Source organism: Pollicipes pollicipes, unplaced genomic scaffold (genome assembly GCF_011947565.3).
Source record: "Pollicipes pollicipes isolate AB1234 unplaced genomic scaffold, Ppol_2.1 Scaffold_6686;HRSCAF=7923_pilon_pilon_pilon, whole genome shotgun sequence".
Classification (NCBI taxonomy): Eukaryota; Metazoa; Arthropoda; class Thecostraca; order Pollicipedomorpha; family Pollicipedidae; genus Pollicipes; species Pollicipes pollicipes.
The window spans coordinates 34,558,109-34,574,951 of NW_023596921.1; the positions used below are offsets into that span (position 1 = coordinate 34,558,109).

Below are 16,843 nucleotides of genomic sequence, written 5' to 3' on the forward strand. Positions count from 1 at the left end.
GATATAAGCTTTTCGCTCTTAACGACTCTCAAGGCACTCGCGTTAAGTCGTGAAAACCCCCCGCGGTATTTTATATCTGAAGACTTGGCTCGCGAAAGAGTCTCCACATCTGTAGAATATCTCGTATTTGGTGTCAATATGAATACAGTTTTAGCGCATCTCCTACATACACCAGTGGGCTGATGTTTGGGTTTGCGTTTGTTGGACGGGTTCGGCATGGGAGGAGGTTTTATATCATAAGGGTTGGAGTGGAAGACCTATCCGAAAGTACTTATTTTAAGGAACCATGGGTTGGCACATTGTCTGTAGCATTTGACACTGTTGTAAGATGCGAACTGCATGCACTTTGCAACTTAAACAACGAACAGAACCAACATTGTGCAGCGATCTCTAATATCAGGAAGGCACCATCAGCATCTGGTTTTTCGGCATTATGAGTTAAAGTTCTTACACTCAGTTGTCCACTTCCATTTTACCGAGAGGTACTGTTGAAATGACGGAATAGTGGTAAAACAATCATATTGGTAGTACTTGTACTTTTGAGGTTTTTTCATCCTCAATGAGTCCCAAGTGCAGAAAACTCTAAGCTTAGCAATTAGCTCAGCTCTGTTTAGCCCTATGCTTAGAAAGGGTGCAGAGCACTTTTGAAGATGGGCACAGCTTTGTAGATTGAGCACTGCCAGTATAGTTGTCTGGCACCACAACATTTGATCAGGGTCCTGTGGTATCATGAAGGTTAACTCAGTTTAGCAGCCTTAAAACTTATAGTACTGGTTACTTTCACATATTTTAGGGAGAAAGCATTACTTCTATGATATGTCTAACTAGAATGACACCTGGAAATGTCGTAAAAAGCATAGTGCATAGCCAGCATGCAAATAATGGCTCTGCCATCACATTTGAACAATGTGTTTTAACTGTTATTTTCAAAAGCACAGGCAAATCCTGGGTGGGGGCCACAGGGCCATGCCCCCCCCCAGAAAAACCTCTTAGAGTATGTTTTGGTGTTCCCAAAACATTCCCAGAACTTCATGAAAGTTTTGTCTTCTTACTGTCTGTTTTAACTTTAACTGTTTTAACTGTTTTGTTTTAACTTCTGTTTAAGATTCAAAAGCAGTTCTGTGATTTTTTGGTCTTGGATGGTGTCCCTTCGAGGTACTCGCAAGAGGTGCCATGCACTGGACCTCGGATCCCGCACCAGCCAGCTGGTGACAAATGGTTGCCCCCCCCCCCAAAAAAACTCCAGGACTAGATCTGCCCCTGTTCAAAAGTACTGCAAATCACTACATAATATTGGTTTTGGCATAGCTGACCTCCTTACCTGGCCCTCTCCTCAGCTGCCAACTTACTGCTGGTGCTGAGCCATGTAAACATTTAGTTTTGTGTGGCAGGATGTCAGATGACTGCCAGACATATGCCATACACCTCCACATAGTATGGAGCTGAACAATGTTTTGGGCCCAGGAAACAGCCTGTCATGACAGTATAAGCCATGAACATGACCAATGTAAAATTGGGCTTGGCCAGCAAATATAAAGCTATACTGTGCACATATAAGGATTTCAATATCATTGGTTAGATTCTGATCCATCTGTAATAAACCAGTGGCCATAACATGTGTGGTTGCTTTTCAGGACAGCTCTGTCTAAAAGCTCCACAATGCTCACATTGCAAGTCATCATTTGGGTTCTAGCTCTTTCAATTCTGCCATTTGTCTGCACCATATGGCTTCTGAGAAAGGTAATCCCTGTGGATGCTGTGCTTATGTGACCTTTCACCTATTTGTGCAGACTCATCACTGCAAGATGAATATCTGACAATGTTATGTATGCCTCATTCCATGTATGATCTCTTTCTGCTCTGTCAATGCCTGTCTGAGTGTCCCACACTGCCCCATGTGTCTGAGTGTCCCACACCACGCTGTGCTGCCACCTTGTCTGTTGACCCGTTGGGTCCGCTGTCAGCACCACATGTCTGCTGGCAGTGCCATGTGGTAACTCTCACCCAGCCATCTTATCTGCCCCCAGGTGTTACGCCGCCGTCGGCCGCCGCTCGCGCCGCCCGGCCGACACGTCGCCTTCTTCCATCCATACTGCAATGCTGGCGGCGGCGGCGAGCGCGTGCTGTGGACTGCCATCTGCGCCCTGGCGGAGAGGTGCGCCGGTCACGCCCGGGGTCCGCGTCCCAACGCCGTGTGCATCCCCTGACACTGTCAGCTGGATGGACGATCCCGAGGGACCAGCATGTCCAAGTAGTCTCTTTTTGTCTGGGCGGCTTTTACAATAAATGTTCCAAGATGTAAGCTTCATCCGAGGAACATGTTGGCTGTTTGTAAGTAATTTTGTGCCATTCGGATGTCTTTGTCCTCAACTATCGACGCTTCGTTTGAATTGACCGTTTCCGTGAGAGATTGTTGAGCTCACCCAGGGTAATAGATACCTCCTCACCTCCCCCCGAGCTCACCACCCCCGGTTGCGGCAGGTACCCGCATCACGCGCTCACCGTGTACACGGGTGACGCCGAGCCGGACGACGTGATCGTGCAGAGGGCGCTGACGCGGTTCGGCCTCCACCTGCCGCCCGCCGTGCGCTTCGTGCGCCTGCGATCCCGCTGGCTGCTGGAGCCGACCCTGTACCCGGTGCTGACGCTGCTCGGCCAGGCGCTTGGCTCGGTGCTGGTCGGGCTGGAGGCGCTGCTCCGTTTTCTGCCTGGTGAGATGTCTCTACCGCCAGCTCCGTCTCGGTGACCCTAGTTGCAAGATGCTCCCCGTCAGTTGGTTCGTGCACCAACCAGGGTCCATTTGGCGTTCGAAACGTGCGTACGCACGTGTACGTGCGTTGCGTGCGTGCGAGCAGCAGTGTGAGTGTGCTGTGCTGTGCTGTGCATGCGTGCATGCTTGCATACGTGCGGTCAAAGTTCTGTCAAATGTAGATCATATTGTGAGTGTTATCATCTTAAAGCATACGTATTTCGACAGTGCGTATATGAACACCTCGCCTACAAAGCAGCAACTAACCAACTGCAAGGTAAGTAGGCCTCGTCGGCACATTGTGGGCCGAGAGAAACGGCACCGGTGTTGGCTGCCCTGCGTGGCCACCATTTCAAGCAATTCGTCCCGTCGCCGGGGCGGCCCGCGGAGAGCCTCACGCCGTCGATCTCTGCCTGCAGACGTGTACATCGACTCGATGGGGTACGGCTTCACGCTGCCCGTGTTCGGCGCGCTGGGCGGCTGCCGGGTGGCCTGCTACGTGCACTACCCCACCATCAGCGACGACATGCTGCAGGCCGTCACCAGCGGCCAGCGGGCGTTCAACAACCGCGCCCAGTACGCCCGACGCGCCAGCCTGCGCCGGCTCAAGCTCTACTACTACCGGCTCTTCGCGCTAGCGTACCGGATAGTGGGCCGGGCGGCGCACGTGGTGCTCGTCAACAGCTCATGGACACGTGGCCACGTGGAGGCCGTGTGGCGGCGGCCGGAGCGGGTGCGCACCGTGTACCCACCCTGTGACCTGGGCCGGCTGCGTCAGGTGCCGCTGGCCGGGCCGCGCACTCGCAGTGTCCTCTCGGTGGCGCAGTTCCGGCCTGAGAAGGACCACATGCTGCAGGTAAGGCTGCTGGCTCCGTCGCCGCTCTGCCAGTGACTGACTGACCGTGTCTGACTGACTGTGGCTGACTGGCTGTGAATGAGTGACTGACAGCGTGGGTGTTTGTTCTGTTCGGCTGTCAATTATAATCGACCAACCCATTGTAAACCGATGTCGGAGTAACGGCTTCCCAGTGTATCCGTTGTCCAGAGGCGCGGGTGCGGGGGGGTGGGCTGGCTGGCTGGCTTACTGGCTGGCTTGCTGGCTGATCTGCTGGCTGGCTGGCTGGCTGGCTGACTGGCTGGGGTGTCCCACCACAGTTTTCTGAAAATGCAGCACTTGCAGTATGGGGATTGACTGGAAAGAATTTAAAATAGGCATCAACTATCGACCTCCCTCAACCTGAACGGGAACTTTACTGTCGGCCACCGTGCTTAAAATGGCACTGGTTGTTCGTCAGAAAGTCTATTCCGTATGTGCTGACGCATCCCTCCCTTCCCTGCAGCTGCTGAGTTTCGCCCTGCTGATGAAGCAGTACGCGTCAGAGATGACTGATCTCAAACTGCTGCTTGTGGGCGGCTGTCGCGACGCCGGCGACAAAGCTCGCGTCGAGGCGTTGAAGGAGAGCGCCCGTGAGCTCGGCATCCTTGACCAGGTGGAGTTCCACATCAACGTCAGCTTTGACGAGCTCCTGGAGCTATACGGCCGAGCATTGGTTGGCATCCACACCATGAAGAACGAGCACTTCGGCATCGGTGAGTGGACTCTACCTGCATACCCACTTCACTGGCCGGCCACCGTTGCAGCTCGACTGCCCTGGCCCTCCACCTGCATACCCACTTCACTGGCCGGCCACCGTTGCAGCTCGACTGCCCTGGCCCTCTACCTGCATACCCACTTCACTGGCCGGCCACCGTTGCAGCTCGACTGCCCTGGCCCTCCACCTGCATACCCACTTCACTGGCCGGCCACCGTTGCAGCTCGACTGCCCTGGGCCTCTACCTGCCTTCTCGCTCCACTGGCCGGCCACCATTACCACACCATTAAAGCTTGGTGGCCCTGGCCGTTGATGATGGACCATTGCTCTTCAACCCTGGGGCGTTGCGCGCAACGGTAATCAGTATTACTATGTTATGCTGCAATGCATGTGCGGTTTTGTCTCCATCCTCAACCTTGTACCTCACCCTGTTGACATCAGCGGGGGTGTCAACGCCGGTGAAAAGCCGAGAAAACGGCCGAGAAAAGCTCAGATTTATATAGGAAGGGAAAATTCGACTGTGGAGCTCTCGCCGAGGTGTGCCCGCATGCGCGAAATCGGCCTTATGTCGGATTAACAAGTCGTTATACTCCACGTGGGAAGTTCCAATCGAGGAGCGGATAGTGGACATGAAGTAAGCGTTTGGAGACAGATAGACGCGGCGCTGTGGTCCGCGCAGGTAATGGAGGCAAAGTGTCAAAGTTTGTGCGGGGATGGTGGCCGGAGGAATATGTGAAAAGATGGTCCCGCCAGAACAAGAGTTTGTGCGGGACTTGTAAGCCCCATAACCAAAGCGTTCCAGCATGGTGCGATCCACCACCATCTCCACCATGGTGTTCACTTCGCCGTTATTCGAATTCTCCTTTTCCATCTCCAACCGTCGTGGGCAAAAGACCTTGCCAACGGCGGCAGAACCTCGTGCGCGAGGCGGCACGGCTCGGTTGTCCGTGCCGTGCATGGCGAGCTCGATTCAGCGACCTGACCGCGGCAGATTCGGACACAACCTCATCCCGCACGGATGCTCCTCTCATGGGAAGGGATTTCGCCCGGCGTGTGACCCGACGTCGGCGACCAGCGTGCGGGCGTTTACCCGGGCCCAGAATTTGTGTCGGAGTGGGGGTAATTGATAAATAATGAATAAACAATGAATAAGAAGTAAATAAGAAAGTGATAAAAGTAATAAATAAGTATCCGGGGTTAATAATAGTAAAACTAAGTACTGATGCGGACATAATTCGATTTACAGGTGTCCATGTGGCATTCAAGCGCGGTATATGATGTAACCAGCCTAAGTGCTCGTGACAAGTGTCGCTGCGCCGTGTGCGGCACCGCTCTGTCTGACGTCGGCCTGCTGTCGGCCAGGCATCGTGGAGATGATGGCGGCCGGCGTGGTGGTGGTGGCTCACTGCTCGGGCGGCCCTCTGCTGGACATTGTGGACACGAGCGAGGCGGGCCGCACCGGCTACCTGGCGGCCACCGAGGAGCAGTACGCCCGCTGCGTGCACCAGATCGTGACCGCCGACGAGCACCAGCTGATGGGCATTCGAACGCGGGCCAGGTGAGGGCGGCGCTCCTGGCCCTCTGAGGCCGGCACAGGGGGCGCTGCCGGCCCACTGAGGCCGACACAAGGCGGAGGTGGCCTGTCCGCGCCAGCCCCGCACTGCACTGCGCTAGCGTTCCTTTCGGGTGGATGACGGCTTTGGCACGGATTTGGGACGATGAAGCTGGAGTGCGCTTTGTGTAGAGTACATTCACTGGCATTTGCCGACACATGCTAATCTATGGAATGCAGACCATAGCTACCCTGTTGGGTGTGCATTTTAACCAGCTGAAACTAGTGTCTGCCACTGTCTGTTTTTATTGCTTCTGACAGCCAAAGCCAGCATAAACTTGCGGAGGCTTAGAAACCTGTACTATTCCTCCTTTGATGCGCTTTATCACAAAATCATAGCTGCAGTTGTTCCTATTAATTAAACAATAAATTAGAAACAGCACACTGATATAACAGCATGGTCGAAATATGTAGTGTATCTGCTGTAATTGGCTCATCAATTTGGATCTGAAGTTGTTCCCTAAGACTGCTGACCATAGCTTGAACCACTCCGTCTATAACCAGTCGCAACATATTTCCACACAGGCGACTGCGTGCGTCGTTCAGCAGTTGATATAGCTACATTTTGAACACAGTGAACAGTCCTGGAAGATGATGAGTAGAATGAAGTCTGCCTCAAGTCAATGGGAGTGACTGATTCTTCAAATTATGAAGCCATAGTAAAAATGGTGACATTGCACCCTCTGTGATGTGCATATGCAGGCTGAAATACGACCCACTAAGCCCCTAAGACATACAGTGATAGGAGAGCCCCACTGTTCATGTTTCTTTCATGTTTCCCATGATGGCTCCAGGGGGGAGGGGGACGGTCGGGCAGTGGGGTCGTGGGCCCCACTCTATGTTATATTTCTTGTTTTTCGGGCTGACGCCGAAATTTCCGGTTTGGCCTCCACAAAACAATGCTTAATCCACTCCTGAATGTTTCAACAAGAGACTGCCACTTGGTGGCCATCACAATTGCCAGCCAATCAGTCTGTCTCACTATTACGATTGTGGAACTGTTTCAAAATCAGCATGCACAGAATAAGATTAGCCAGCCTTTATTCCTCCTATAGACTTTGCAACCCGTTATACACCGTGATGATGCTAGCAATGCTCACCATGCAATTTATTTTCCCATTCTGTTATTCCACTTTGTCGCTCGACTCATAGCACGGGGCGGAGTTTTGCCCATTTCTGCCAGCGTTGGCCACCAGTAGTTTCTGCCAGCTAGTTTTATCTGGGAAAGCCCGGCTGGCGGGAGCTGCGTCAGCCGTCTGCTGCCAGCTGTATGTGTCGTGTGGTGCGGAGCCGTGGTGACCGTCGCCTGTCCCGTCCACCAGGCAGTCGTGCGCGCGGTTCGGCCAGAAGCCGTTCGAGGAGGGCTTCCTGCGCGGATGCCAGAAGCTGCTGGAGCCGTAAGTCAGCCGGAGTGTGCAGAGCCAGGCGGCTGGCGGGTGTCGCGGCGTCGGGACGACCTGCCGCCGCCACCCAGCAGCGCCGCGCCGGCGGCCGCGGCCGGCCGTCTGCCGTCCCGCTCTACCCGACGGCGTGGCGAGACCGAGGTCAAGGTCAGGTGTCGTGGTGGTCAGACGGGCCGCTCTGCTGCGACCGCGGAATGCGACCCCAGCGAGCGCCCGGTCGCCGTCCGTTCCCGGCACGGCCGTACAGTCTCGGCTGCGCCTCCAGTGAGGCGGCGGCCCGGCTGGCGTGTCACGTGCTGACAGAAGGCTGCTGGTACCTCAGCGGCGGACGTGCTGCACACTTCGCACACAATACAAGGCGACTCAATGCCGACAAAGTGTAATATGTTGCGTGACCAATACGTTGATACTGACGCCGTGGCCGCGGCCGGTACCGCAGCGGGGGCACACTCGGGCTTTGTTATGACTGGGTCGGTGCTGGACCGGTTTGCTGTTGTCTCTGGGCGGCAATCTCCGGATACCTTTTCGCCAGGGGCACTGTGATCGTACGTATTTTTGTGTGATGGGGCAATGATGGGGCTGCTTTTGTGCATCGTGAATACACATGTGTAGTTGGTCTGTTTGTCCGTTCGACCATTGTTTTTATTAAGTGCTTCCCAATGGAAATATACTTATTTTGTTCACCCCGTTTGCACCACGTTTTTGGGTATGTCACAAGAATGGTCATCTCACCGCATTTATGAGCATTGATACATGTCATCGCCTGGCTGGGAAATAAATATCCGACAGCGCGTGTTCTTACAATGTATTATCGGCCCGGCGAACCACGTCTGCGTCCGATGCGTCGGGCGGAACACGTCCACTCATCGATTAATGGCTGTATTGAATGATCGTTTGCGGGTTTGGCACGGGCGCACGATAGTCTCCCAGTATGATACACATTTGTACAACACAAATCAACAAGCCTACGCATGATTGTCTGGGCGACGCGCGGCCGGCGGCGCGTCGTCCCTCAGTGGCCGGCAGCGGCGGGTGCACGCGCGGCCCCCTGGCGGCCGCTAAGCTCCGGCGGCCGGCGCCGGCGCCGGCCCCGAGCCGGCCGCGGGGCGGCCCGGGCCGGCCGCCGCCTCCTCGTCACGGAGTCGAATACACTGAACATCACCCTGACTTGCTTGGCACTGAATAGAAAACACTAATATCACACGCGGCGCGCGCTCTCGTTCTCGCTGGCTCACTCACACGTACTCCTCGCTGGGCTTGGGCGTGGCGCCCGTGTTTCGCGCCGAGGGCGTGGCGCGCGCGCTCGCGCCGCCGCCCGTCGAGTCCGGCAGCTCGGCTATGTCTTTGAACACGCCCACGAGGCTCTCGAAGTTGGGCCCCCAGTTGAGCAGATAGTCCCAGCCGAGGCTGGAGCCGTTAGCCGGCTTGTAGGAGTGGATGTTGGAGATGTCGTCGTCGGACGCCACCAGCGTGCTGAGCGAGCCGCGAAACGAGTCTAGCCCGTCGTACTTGTTGCCGCCCGAGCTGTTCTCGTGATCGTTCTCGTTGTCGACCTCGGCCAGCTTGGAGAAGATCATGTTCTGCGGCCCGAAGTCGCGCGCCACCTTGTCGTACTGATTCTCGTACTCGAACTCGGAGCAGGTGAACGAGTCGTTTCCACTCTCGTCCGAGCTGCTGCTGCCGCGCTCCATCATGGGCGCGTTGCCAGGCTCCCGGCCGCCCCGCTTTTTACGGCCTTCAGAGCCCGAGCTGACGGCGTCCACCGTGTTCACCAGGCTTGAGTTGTTGCGCGGCGCGCGGGCGTGCAGCCGGCCGGCCAGCCCGTCGCCGCCCGGCTCGGGCTTCTTCTTCTTGGTGCTCTGTGACGAGGTGTGCACCGACTCGGAGCTGCGGCTCAGCTGGCTCACCGGCGAGTTTAGGCTACGCTCGCTGTTGACGGTGGCCGCCGAGAGGAGCGCCGTCGGCAGCGGCTTTCCGCTGATGTCCTGCAGCGTCAGGATGCGCGGCGTCTGCTGACTGAGCTCCGAGCTCGGACTGAGCCGCGCCAGCGGCGTGCTCTGCATCTTCATGGCGCCCGGAGACTCGCGCGGCGCCATCGGGTTCGGCGACTGGCGCACCAGGCTGCGCGGGCTCTCGCGGTGCGGCGAGCTGACGAAGCTGTGTGGACTGTGCCGGTGGTTGTGCTTGTGGTACTGACCCAGGTGCGGGTTGGTCTTATAGCGGCGAACGTTGCCGTCGCGGAAGCCCTTGTAGTGGTAAACGACGTCGATGTCGGAGGGCGCGATCGAGCTTGCGTTCTCGAGGTCGTAGTGCTCGGGCACCTCGGACACCGAGTCGGGCACGCCCTGCTGGCTGACCGAGTCGATGTGCGACAGCTGCGGCCCGGCCGGCGAGCGGTTCACCACCTGGCGCTCGATGATGTCGGGCCGCTGCGGCGGGTACTTGCGGCCCAGGTCGCCGCCCAGGTGGCCCCGCAGCACCTCGTCCGTCAGCTCGCCCGTCTCGGCGAAGCCCGAGTCGTGGTGGCTGCGGCCCGAGTCGGCGGTCGACGGCGACATGACTCCTGAGCCGCCCAGCTTGGCGTGCGACGGCGTCTTCTCGCTCTTGTGCCGCCGCAGCCGGAACACGACAAACGAGACGGCGATTGCCACGAAGAGGATGACGAAGAAGACGATGACGAGAGTGATGCCGATGGAGAGCGGGTCGGTGGCGGGCAGCGCGCCGTGACAGCCCTCGGAGACGCGCCCGACCGGCCGCGCCCGCAGCAGGTCGCCCGTGCCGTTCAGCGGCTGTACCTCGCCGTCGATCGCCAGCATCGCGATGCAGCCGTGGAACTCTGCCGGGGGCGGGACGGTGGTTAGGCGCGACTCGACCGGCGGCGGCTCGCAGCGTCCGATGGCGGTCCGTCAGCCCAGGCGAGAGCTGGGCCTGTCGAGAGCTGGGCCCGCATGTGCAGGTGAGGGGATGGTGTGACGCACACGGGTCCAGCGATCGTCTTAATGTTGGGAGACGTTCGATATGAATACAGACAGGCGAGACACGACTATGCCTCTGTAAAGTGGCAAGCGTAACGACTTCATCACGCCAACTTACCGTCGACAGCGCCGACTGCCTTTGGCAGCTCGGTGGGGCCACCCAGTGTGAGCTCCGTGAGGTAGGCGTCCAGGAAATCGTGCACAGAGGTAGCGTACAGGGCGTCGCCCACTTTGGCGTCGTCCAGCAGGATCTGCAGTGTGTTGTCGACGATGGCCAGACTGAGGTTGTGCCAGGCGCCGTCCGTCAGGTCGGCCTGAGTAACCGTCATGTTGATGAGCGGGTTGGCGCCCACCTTGGACGTGTACCGCAGCAGCGAATCCTTCAGCTGCGGGCGGAAGAGGGAGGAGTTACTGGACCGCTCGCATACAACTTTGCCTATGGCATCCACTCACTGACGTGTATAAGAGAATGGAGTGCTTATTTCGCAGTTCCCTAAAACTTCCATGTGTGAACGCTCCAAGCAAAAACTTTGCCGCAAACAACTGACACTGTCCTCATATGCCAAGTTCCTCATATGCCTGAACGCCCATGAAAATACCACACCGGACAGGCTGCGCTGGAGTCGGTGAAACAGAGCGCGACACAGACAGCGCTATCTGGTGAGCGAGTCTGCCGGCGCACCTGCAGCAGGGTGAAGTCGTTGTTGGTGGCCGCGTACAGGATGACTGCGTCCGTGTCTGCCGTGCGCAGGCGCATGCTCAGCCGTTTGTCGGGCCGACCGGCCAGCTCTCGCCGCCGCCGCCAGCGGTCGGCGCCCTGGAACAGGCGCGGCACCAGCTGGCGGCGCCGGTGCCGCGCCGTCACCCGGAACTCCACGTGGCCGCCCTGGAACGAGCTGGGCTCGAGCGCGGCCGAGCAGTCGGCTGCCAGCAAGCCGCCCGGACACACGCACACGTGCCGGCTCCAGCGGTCCAGGCACGTGGCGCCCTCGCCGCACGGGCTGTCGCGGCACACGTTGGGCGCGCGCTGGCACTTGTCCGAGACGCCGCGCGCCTTGAGCGGCGCCGACATGTTGAGTTGGCGGCCGTTGACGAACACGGACTGGATGCAGCCGATGAAGTCGTCGGTGTCCACCTGGCCGGGCCGCTCCTGCACCGGATCGATGGTCATCACGCCGCCCACGTACATCGGCTCGTCGTTGAAGTTGAGCGTCCTGCAACGGGAGACCAAGGGTTACATTCATGGTTGGCTTCTGGTACCGAAGCCAGACGCACGGGCAGCGTGACTGAGCGTTCCTGAAGCTGCCCTATGTCGTTCACTATGCTATAGGTTTAGCATTCAGTTTCGCTTTAGAGCATGCGACGCACGACACAATCCTGAATTCCAGGTTTCCTTGGCTAACTGGCAATCGGATCCAAACATGTCAACCGGAACACGCATACATCACTGCAGTGCCGACCGCAGCTGCGGAGCCTGCTGTACGACCGCCGCGCGCGGCAGAGGGCGGCAACTCACCCGACGGTGCCCTGGTCGGTGGCGTACTCGCAGCCGCTGTCACCGGGGCTGCACTCGGCGCACGTGTCGCCGTTCTCGTTGCACGTGACGACGCTGAGCGAGACGACGCGGCCGTTGCGTGTGGCCGTGAGCCGGTACCAGCCGGCGTCGGCCACGGGCCGCTTGAGCGTGACGCGCGTCACGGCCGTGCGCGTGCCGCCGTAGGCCAGCTGCGGCCGGCCGCCCACCAGCTGCAGCGCCACGAAGTCGGAGCGGCCGCCCGTCTGCGCGCCGTAGTTGTAGACGAGCAGGCCGTCCGGCTTGTTGGTGGAGAAAGTCACCGAGATGTCGTTGGTACTCGCGTCCAGCGTCGGGAAGCTCATGAAGCTGAGCTCCTCGAAGCCCCAGCTGGAGCGGTCGCAGTGCTTGCCGTAGAAGTTGGGCGGGCATGTGCACATGTAGCCTGGCGCCTCGCTGACGCACGTGCCGCCGTTCATGCACGGGTTGGGCCGACACGAGTCGCTGGCCAGCTGGCACGTGGCGCCGCGGTAGCCGGGTCGACACAGGCAGAAGAAGCCTCCGTCCGGGGTGGCGCGGCAGTTGCCGCCGTTCTGGCACGGCTCGTCGTCGCACGCGCTCGCGCGGTCCACGTCGCACGTGGCGCCGCCGCGGTTGCGCGGGCACGTGCAGGTGAACTGGTAGCCGTTCTTTGCGCAGACGCCGCCGGCCTGGCAGGGATTGGGGCTGCACGGGTCCTGCCGGTGCTGGCAGGCGGGCCCCGTGAAGCCCGCCTGGCACTGGCACGTGAACAGGTTGCGCACCTGCGGGCTGGTGAAGATGAGGCTCGGGCTGTCCGTGATCTGCGTGTTGGACGACACTTGGATGCCCGACCGGCAGCGGCCGCCGTTCTGGCACGGCGACGTCGGGCACGGGTCAAAGTTGATGATGAACGAGGCGCTCTGCAGCAGGCGCTGGATACGCACGCGGCCCTCCTTCAGCTGCTGGATGATCTCGGTGCGCGTCCGGTAGCCGGAGCGCGTGGCCACGGCCAGCGTCAGGTCCACGTGATCGTCCGTCTGCGTCACCGAGTAGACGGTGACATCGTCGCTCGACTCGAACAAGTCGGAGACGGTGCGTAGCAGCGGCTTGTACTGCTTGGCCAGGAAACGCTCCGACGTCGTGTTGAGGATGCGGATGACGATGGCGCTCTCCAGTGTGGCGTTGTCGAACGCGGCGAACTGCAGCGTGACGGTGGAGGTGACCTCGTCGTGAATGCCGTCGTCGCCGGCCGTGCTGAGCGTGTGTGACTGCTCGCCCGTGACGCGGCCGACCGTCAGGTCGCAGCTGCTCTCGATGGTGAAGAGGCCGGCGGCGCCCGACAGCAGCCGGCAGTGGTACTGGCCCGACGTGTCGGCGTCGTTCGGGTGCACGTCGGCCACGCGGCCGCCGGCGAACACGCCCTCGAACGAGAACACCAGTACCTGGACGGTGCGCGGCGACGACGGGCTGTCGTTGCGGTCCGTAACCACCACGCGCACGGGGTAGCGCGCCTTCATCTTGGGGCGGCCGCTGTCGTGCACCTCGAGCGTGAAGCGCAACTGTGGCGTGCGCTCGCGGTCGAAGGTGCGTGCCGTGCGCACCGTGCCCGACTGCGCGTCGATGGTGAACGCGTCCTGGTGCTCGCCGCCCGCCAGGTAGTAGGCGAACGGCGCGCCGTTCGGCGGCAGGTCGGGGTCGGTGGCGCTCAGCGTCATTACCGTGCTGCCGGCCGGCTCGTTCTCCGACACGTAGCCGACGACAGGCGTGGTGTCGAATGTCGGCCCGTTGTCGTTGATGTCGGTGATGGTGACGAGGACGGCGGCTGTGCCTGTCTGCGGCGGGTTGCCGCTGTCGATGGCACCGAGCGTCAGGTTGTATAGGCTCACCTGCTCGCGGTCCAGCTGCTTGGTCGACTCGATGCGGCCGCTCTGCGGGTGCACCTTGAACACGTCGCCCTCGTTGCCGTCCAGGATGCTGTACGTGAACTGGTTGTTCTGCTGCTGCACGTCCTTGTCGATGGCCTGGACGGCCAGCACGGCGGCGCCGGGCGCGGCGCCCTCCGACAGTTTTACGCGGTATACCGTCTCCTCGAACTGCGGCGGATCGTTGCCGTCCTGGATGGTGATGCTGACCTGCGCCTCGTCCGTGTCGTTGCCGCGAATGCCGCCGGCGTTCTTGGCGAGCGCCGTCAGCACGACGCGGTTGCGCGACTCGCGGTCGAGGCGACGCGCCACGCGGATGACGCCCGTCTGCCGGTCGACGCGGAAGCCGCGGTCGTTGCTGCTGCCCACCAGCAGGTAAGTGACCTCACCGTCGGCGCCGTCGTCGTCGTCCGTGGCCTGCAACTGGCCGACGCCCGTGCCAACGGTCGCCGACTCGGACACGGTGAAGCGGAACACGCGCTTGACGAAGCGCGGGTAGAACTCGTTGATGCCGGTGATGGCCACGCGCACCTTGGTGTAGCCGCGTTGCGACGAGTCCGGATTGGCGGCCATCACGTCGAGCGTGTAGAACTGCCGCTGCTCGTAGTCGAACACGCGCCGGGTCGTCACCAGTCCCGAGTCGCGGTCAATGGCGAACAGCTCCTTGTCGTCGCCGCCGACGATGCTGTACCCGATGATGGCGTTGCGGCTGGAGTCGCGGTCGGTGGCCACCAGCCGAATGACAGGCGAGCCGACCGGCGCATTCTCGGCCACGAACGCCTGGTACGCGCTCTGATTGAACGTCGGCGGGTTGTCGTCGATGTCGGTGAGTGTGACGCGCAGCTCTGCGGTGGCCGAGCGCGGCACGAAGCCCAGATCGGTGGCGACGATCGTCAGGTTGTACTTGTCCTGGCGGTCGAAGTCGAGCGGCCGGGCGTTGGCCACCACGCCGGTGTGTTCATCGACGGTGAACCAGTCGTCGTCGCTGCCGCCGGCCAAGCTGTAGCGCACGCGGCCGTTGATGCCCTTGTCGACGTCCGAGGCCGTTACGCTCACGATGGTCGTCGCCACGGGCTCCTCCTCGGGCACGATCACGTGGTAGCTGAGCGGCGTGAAGACCGGGTCGCGCTCGTTGGGGCCGGTCACCACCAGCACGTGAGTGGCGGTGGCGTTCTGCGGCGGCACGCCCATGTCGTACGCCACCACGCACACCTCGTACTGCACGCCGCTGCGGCCGGTCAGCGGCGACAGCACCGTCACCCAGCCCGTCTCGGCGTCCACGGCGAAGAAGTCGGAGCCGTTGCAGGGCCGCGAGCGGTAGCGCACGACGGCGTTGATGCCCGAGTCGAGCCTGTCGTCCGCGGTCAGCTGCAGCACGCGGTCGCCCTTCACCGACGACTCTGGCACGGCACTGAGCGGCATGTGCTCGCGGAACGTCGGCGCATGGTTGTTGGCATCGACCACGTTGACGGTGACGGTGCAGGAGGACGACATGGGCGGCTTGCCGTGGTCCATGGCGACGATCTCGAATACGTACTGGTTCTCCGGCGACGCCATGCGGTTGGACTTCTTGTAGCGCAGCGGCTGCTTAGAGAATAGCCGCCCGCTGCCCGGATCGACGCTGAAGAAGTCGGACGGCTGCCTCAGCGAGTAGGTCACGACAGCGTTCGGGCCCGCCTTGTCGACGTCCTCGGCCTCAATCTGGCCGACGAACGCCACGCTCGTCTCCGACTCGGCCAGGTTGAACACGTAGCGGCCGCGCTCGAAGCGCGGCGCGTTATCGTTGGTGTCCTGGATGGTGATGGTGAGCTGCGTCTCGGCGTGCCACGAGCCGTCCACGGCTGACACCATGAGCGCGTACTCCTCGCGCTCCTCGCGGTCCACGGCGCCCTCCACCGTCACGTTGCCGCTCACCGGGTCGATGGCGAACTTGCGGCCCGGGTTCTTGGTAAAGCTGTACGTGGCGTTGGCGTTCTCGTCGATGTCGCGGTCCGACGACGTCACCTGGATGACAAACGAGCCGATCTCGGCGTTCTCCGTCACGTTGACATTGAAGAGATGTGTGAAGCGCGGCGGGTTGTCATTCTTGTCGCGCACCTCGATGGTGACCATGGCCGTGCCGGTCTGCTGCGGGTTGCCCTGGTCGATGGCCTCGACCGTCAGCGTGTAGCTGTCCAGCTGCTCGCGGTCCAGCTTCTCCTTGGTGAAGATCTCGCCGCTGAGCGCGTCCAGTGTGAACGCATCCTCCACCAGGCCGTCCTTGCGCAGGCGATAGATAATCTTGGCGTTGTCGCCCGTGTCGGCGTCGCTGGCGGCCACCGTCAGCACGAGTGCAGGCGGGAACTGCTCCTCAAGCACGCTGGCCGCGTACACCGTGCGCGAGAAGAGCGGTGCGTTGTCGTTGAAGTCGGTCACGTTGACGACCAACGCGGTGACGGCGGCCAGCGGCGGCTGGTCCGCGTCGGCCGCCTCCACCCACAGCCGGTACTGCGGCGCGCGCTCGTAGTCGAGCCCCAGCCGGCTGACGCGCAGCACTCCCGTCTCAGCGTCCAGGTCGAACGCGCCGCCCACGTTGCCGCCGGCCAGCCGGTAGCGCACGGCGCCGGCTGGCGGCGGCTTGGGCGAGCTGGCGCGCACGGTGACCACCTCGGCGTCGCGCACGTCCTCGCCGAACTGGAACGACGTCGTCATCGGCTCGAAGCGCGGGAACTGGCCAGCCGGCTGGATCTGCACGTGCAGCTGGGCCGAGGCGGTGAGCGGCGGCTGGCCGCCGTCGGTCGCCTTCACCTGGACGTGGAACGTGCGTTCCAGGCCAGCCAGCGTCGAGGCCGTCTTGATGACGCCCGTCTCTTGGTCCATGTTAAACTTGTCGGCGTCCGTGCCGGACAGATAGTACACCAGCCGACTGTTGGCGCCCTCATCGGCATCCACGGCGTTGGCGCTGAACACGAACGAGCCTGCGAGAGAGGGCCGCGGCGTCAGCGCACTGATCAGAGACGTGCACTGTATCCAGTCGGCTGCTCCCGCTACTCGGCTCGAGGAGCGCGAGCAGCGGC

At 60.7% G+C, this 16,843-nt stretch overlaps 2 protein-coding genes across 4 annotated transcripts in view; one reads left to right on the forward strand and one right to left on the reverse strand.

Moving 5' to 3' along the window:
• Window positions 1–212: 212 nt before the first annotated feature.
• Window positions 213–8,046, forward strand: Alg11 (ALG11 alpha-1,2-mannosyltransferase). Of its 3 annotated transcripts, none has more exons than XM_037231163.1 (8): window positions 213–226; window positions 1,635–1,740; window positions 2,028–2,155; window positions 2,482–2,711; window positions 3,169–3,605; window positions 4,090–4,339; window positions 5,704–5,899; window positions 7,276–8,046. In XM_037231163.1, the coding sequence occupies exons 2-8, from the start codon at window positions 1,660–1,662 to the stop codon at window positions 7,352–7,354; spliced, it is 1,401 nt and encodes a 466-aa protein (XP_037087058.1). In that variant the 5' UTR covers window positions 213–226; window positions 1,635–1,659; the 3' UTR covers window positions 7,355–8,046. The 3 variants fall into 3 exon arrangements, with proteins under 3 accessions (XP_037087058.1, XP_037087057.1, XP_037087059.1); XM_037231162.1 differs by having other exon boundaries at window positions 223–267; XM_037231164.1 differs by having other exon boundaries at window positions 223–242.
• A 175-nt stretch (window positions 8,047–8,221) lies between these two features.
• Window positions 8,222–16,843, reverse strand: part of ft (cadherin-related tumor suppressor fat) — a 55,431-nt gene continuing 46,809 nt past the window's right edge. Inside the window, exons 8-11 of the mRNA XM_037231160.1 lie at window positions 11,848–16,744; window positions 11,014–11,545; window positions 10,450–10,717; window positions 8,222–10,192 (exon numbers count right to left, since the gene is read on the reverse strand). Of these exons, the coding sequence (XP_037087055.1) occupies window positions 8,592–10,192; window positions 10,450–10,717; window positions 11,014–11,545; window positions 11,848–16,744 (7,298 nt within the window). The 3' untranslated portion in view covers window positions 8,222–8,591. The remainder of the gene's footprint in view (window positions 10,193–10,449; window positions 10,718–11,013; window positions 11,546–11,847; window positions 16,745–16,843) is intronic.

Bases quoted from the DNA above. Each gene is read 5' to 3' on its own strand.
- Alg11 (XM_037231163.1), top strand. From the start codon at position 1,660: ATGCTCACATTGCAAGTCATCATTTGGGTTCTAGCTCTTTCAATTCTG. The intron at 2,156-2,481 runs GTGCGCCGGTCA...CGGTTGCGGCAG, and splicing joins ATCTGCGCCCTGGCGGAGAG to GTACCCGCATCACGCGCTCA. The intron at 3,606-4,089 runs GTAAGGCTGCTG...CCTTCCCTGCAG, and splicing joins AGAAGGACCACATGCTGCAG to CTGCTGAGTTTCGCCCTGCT.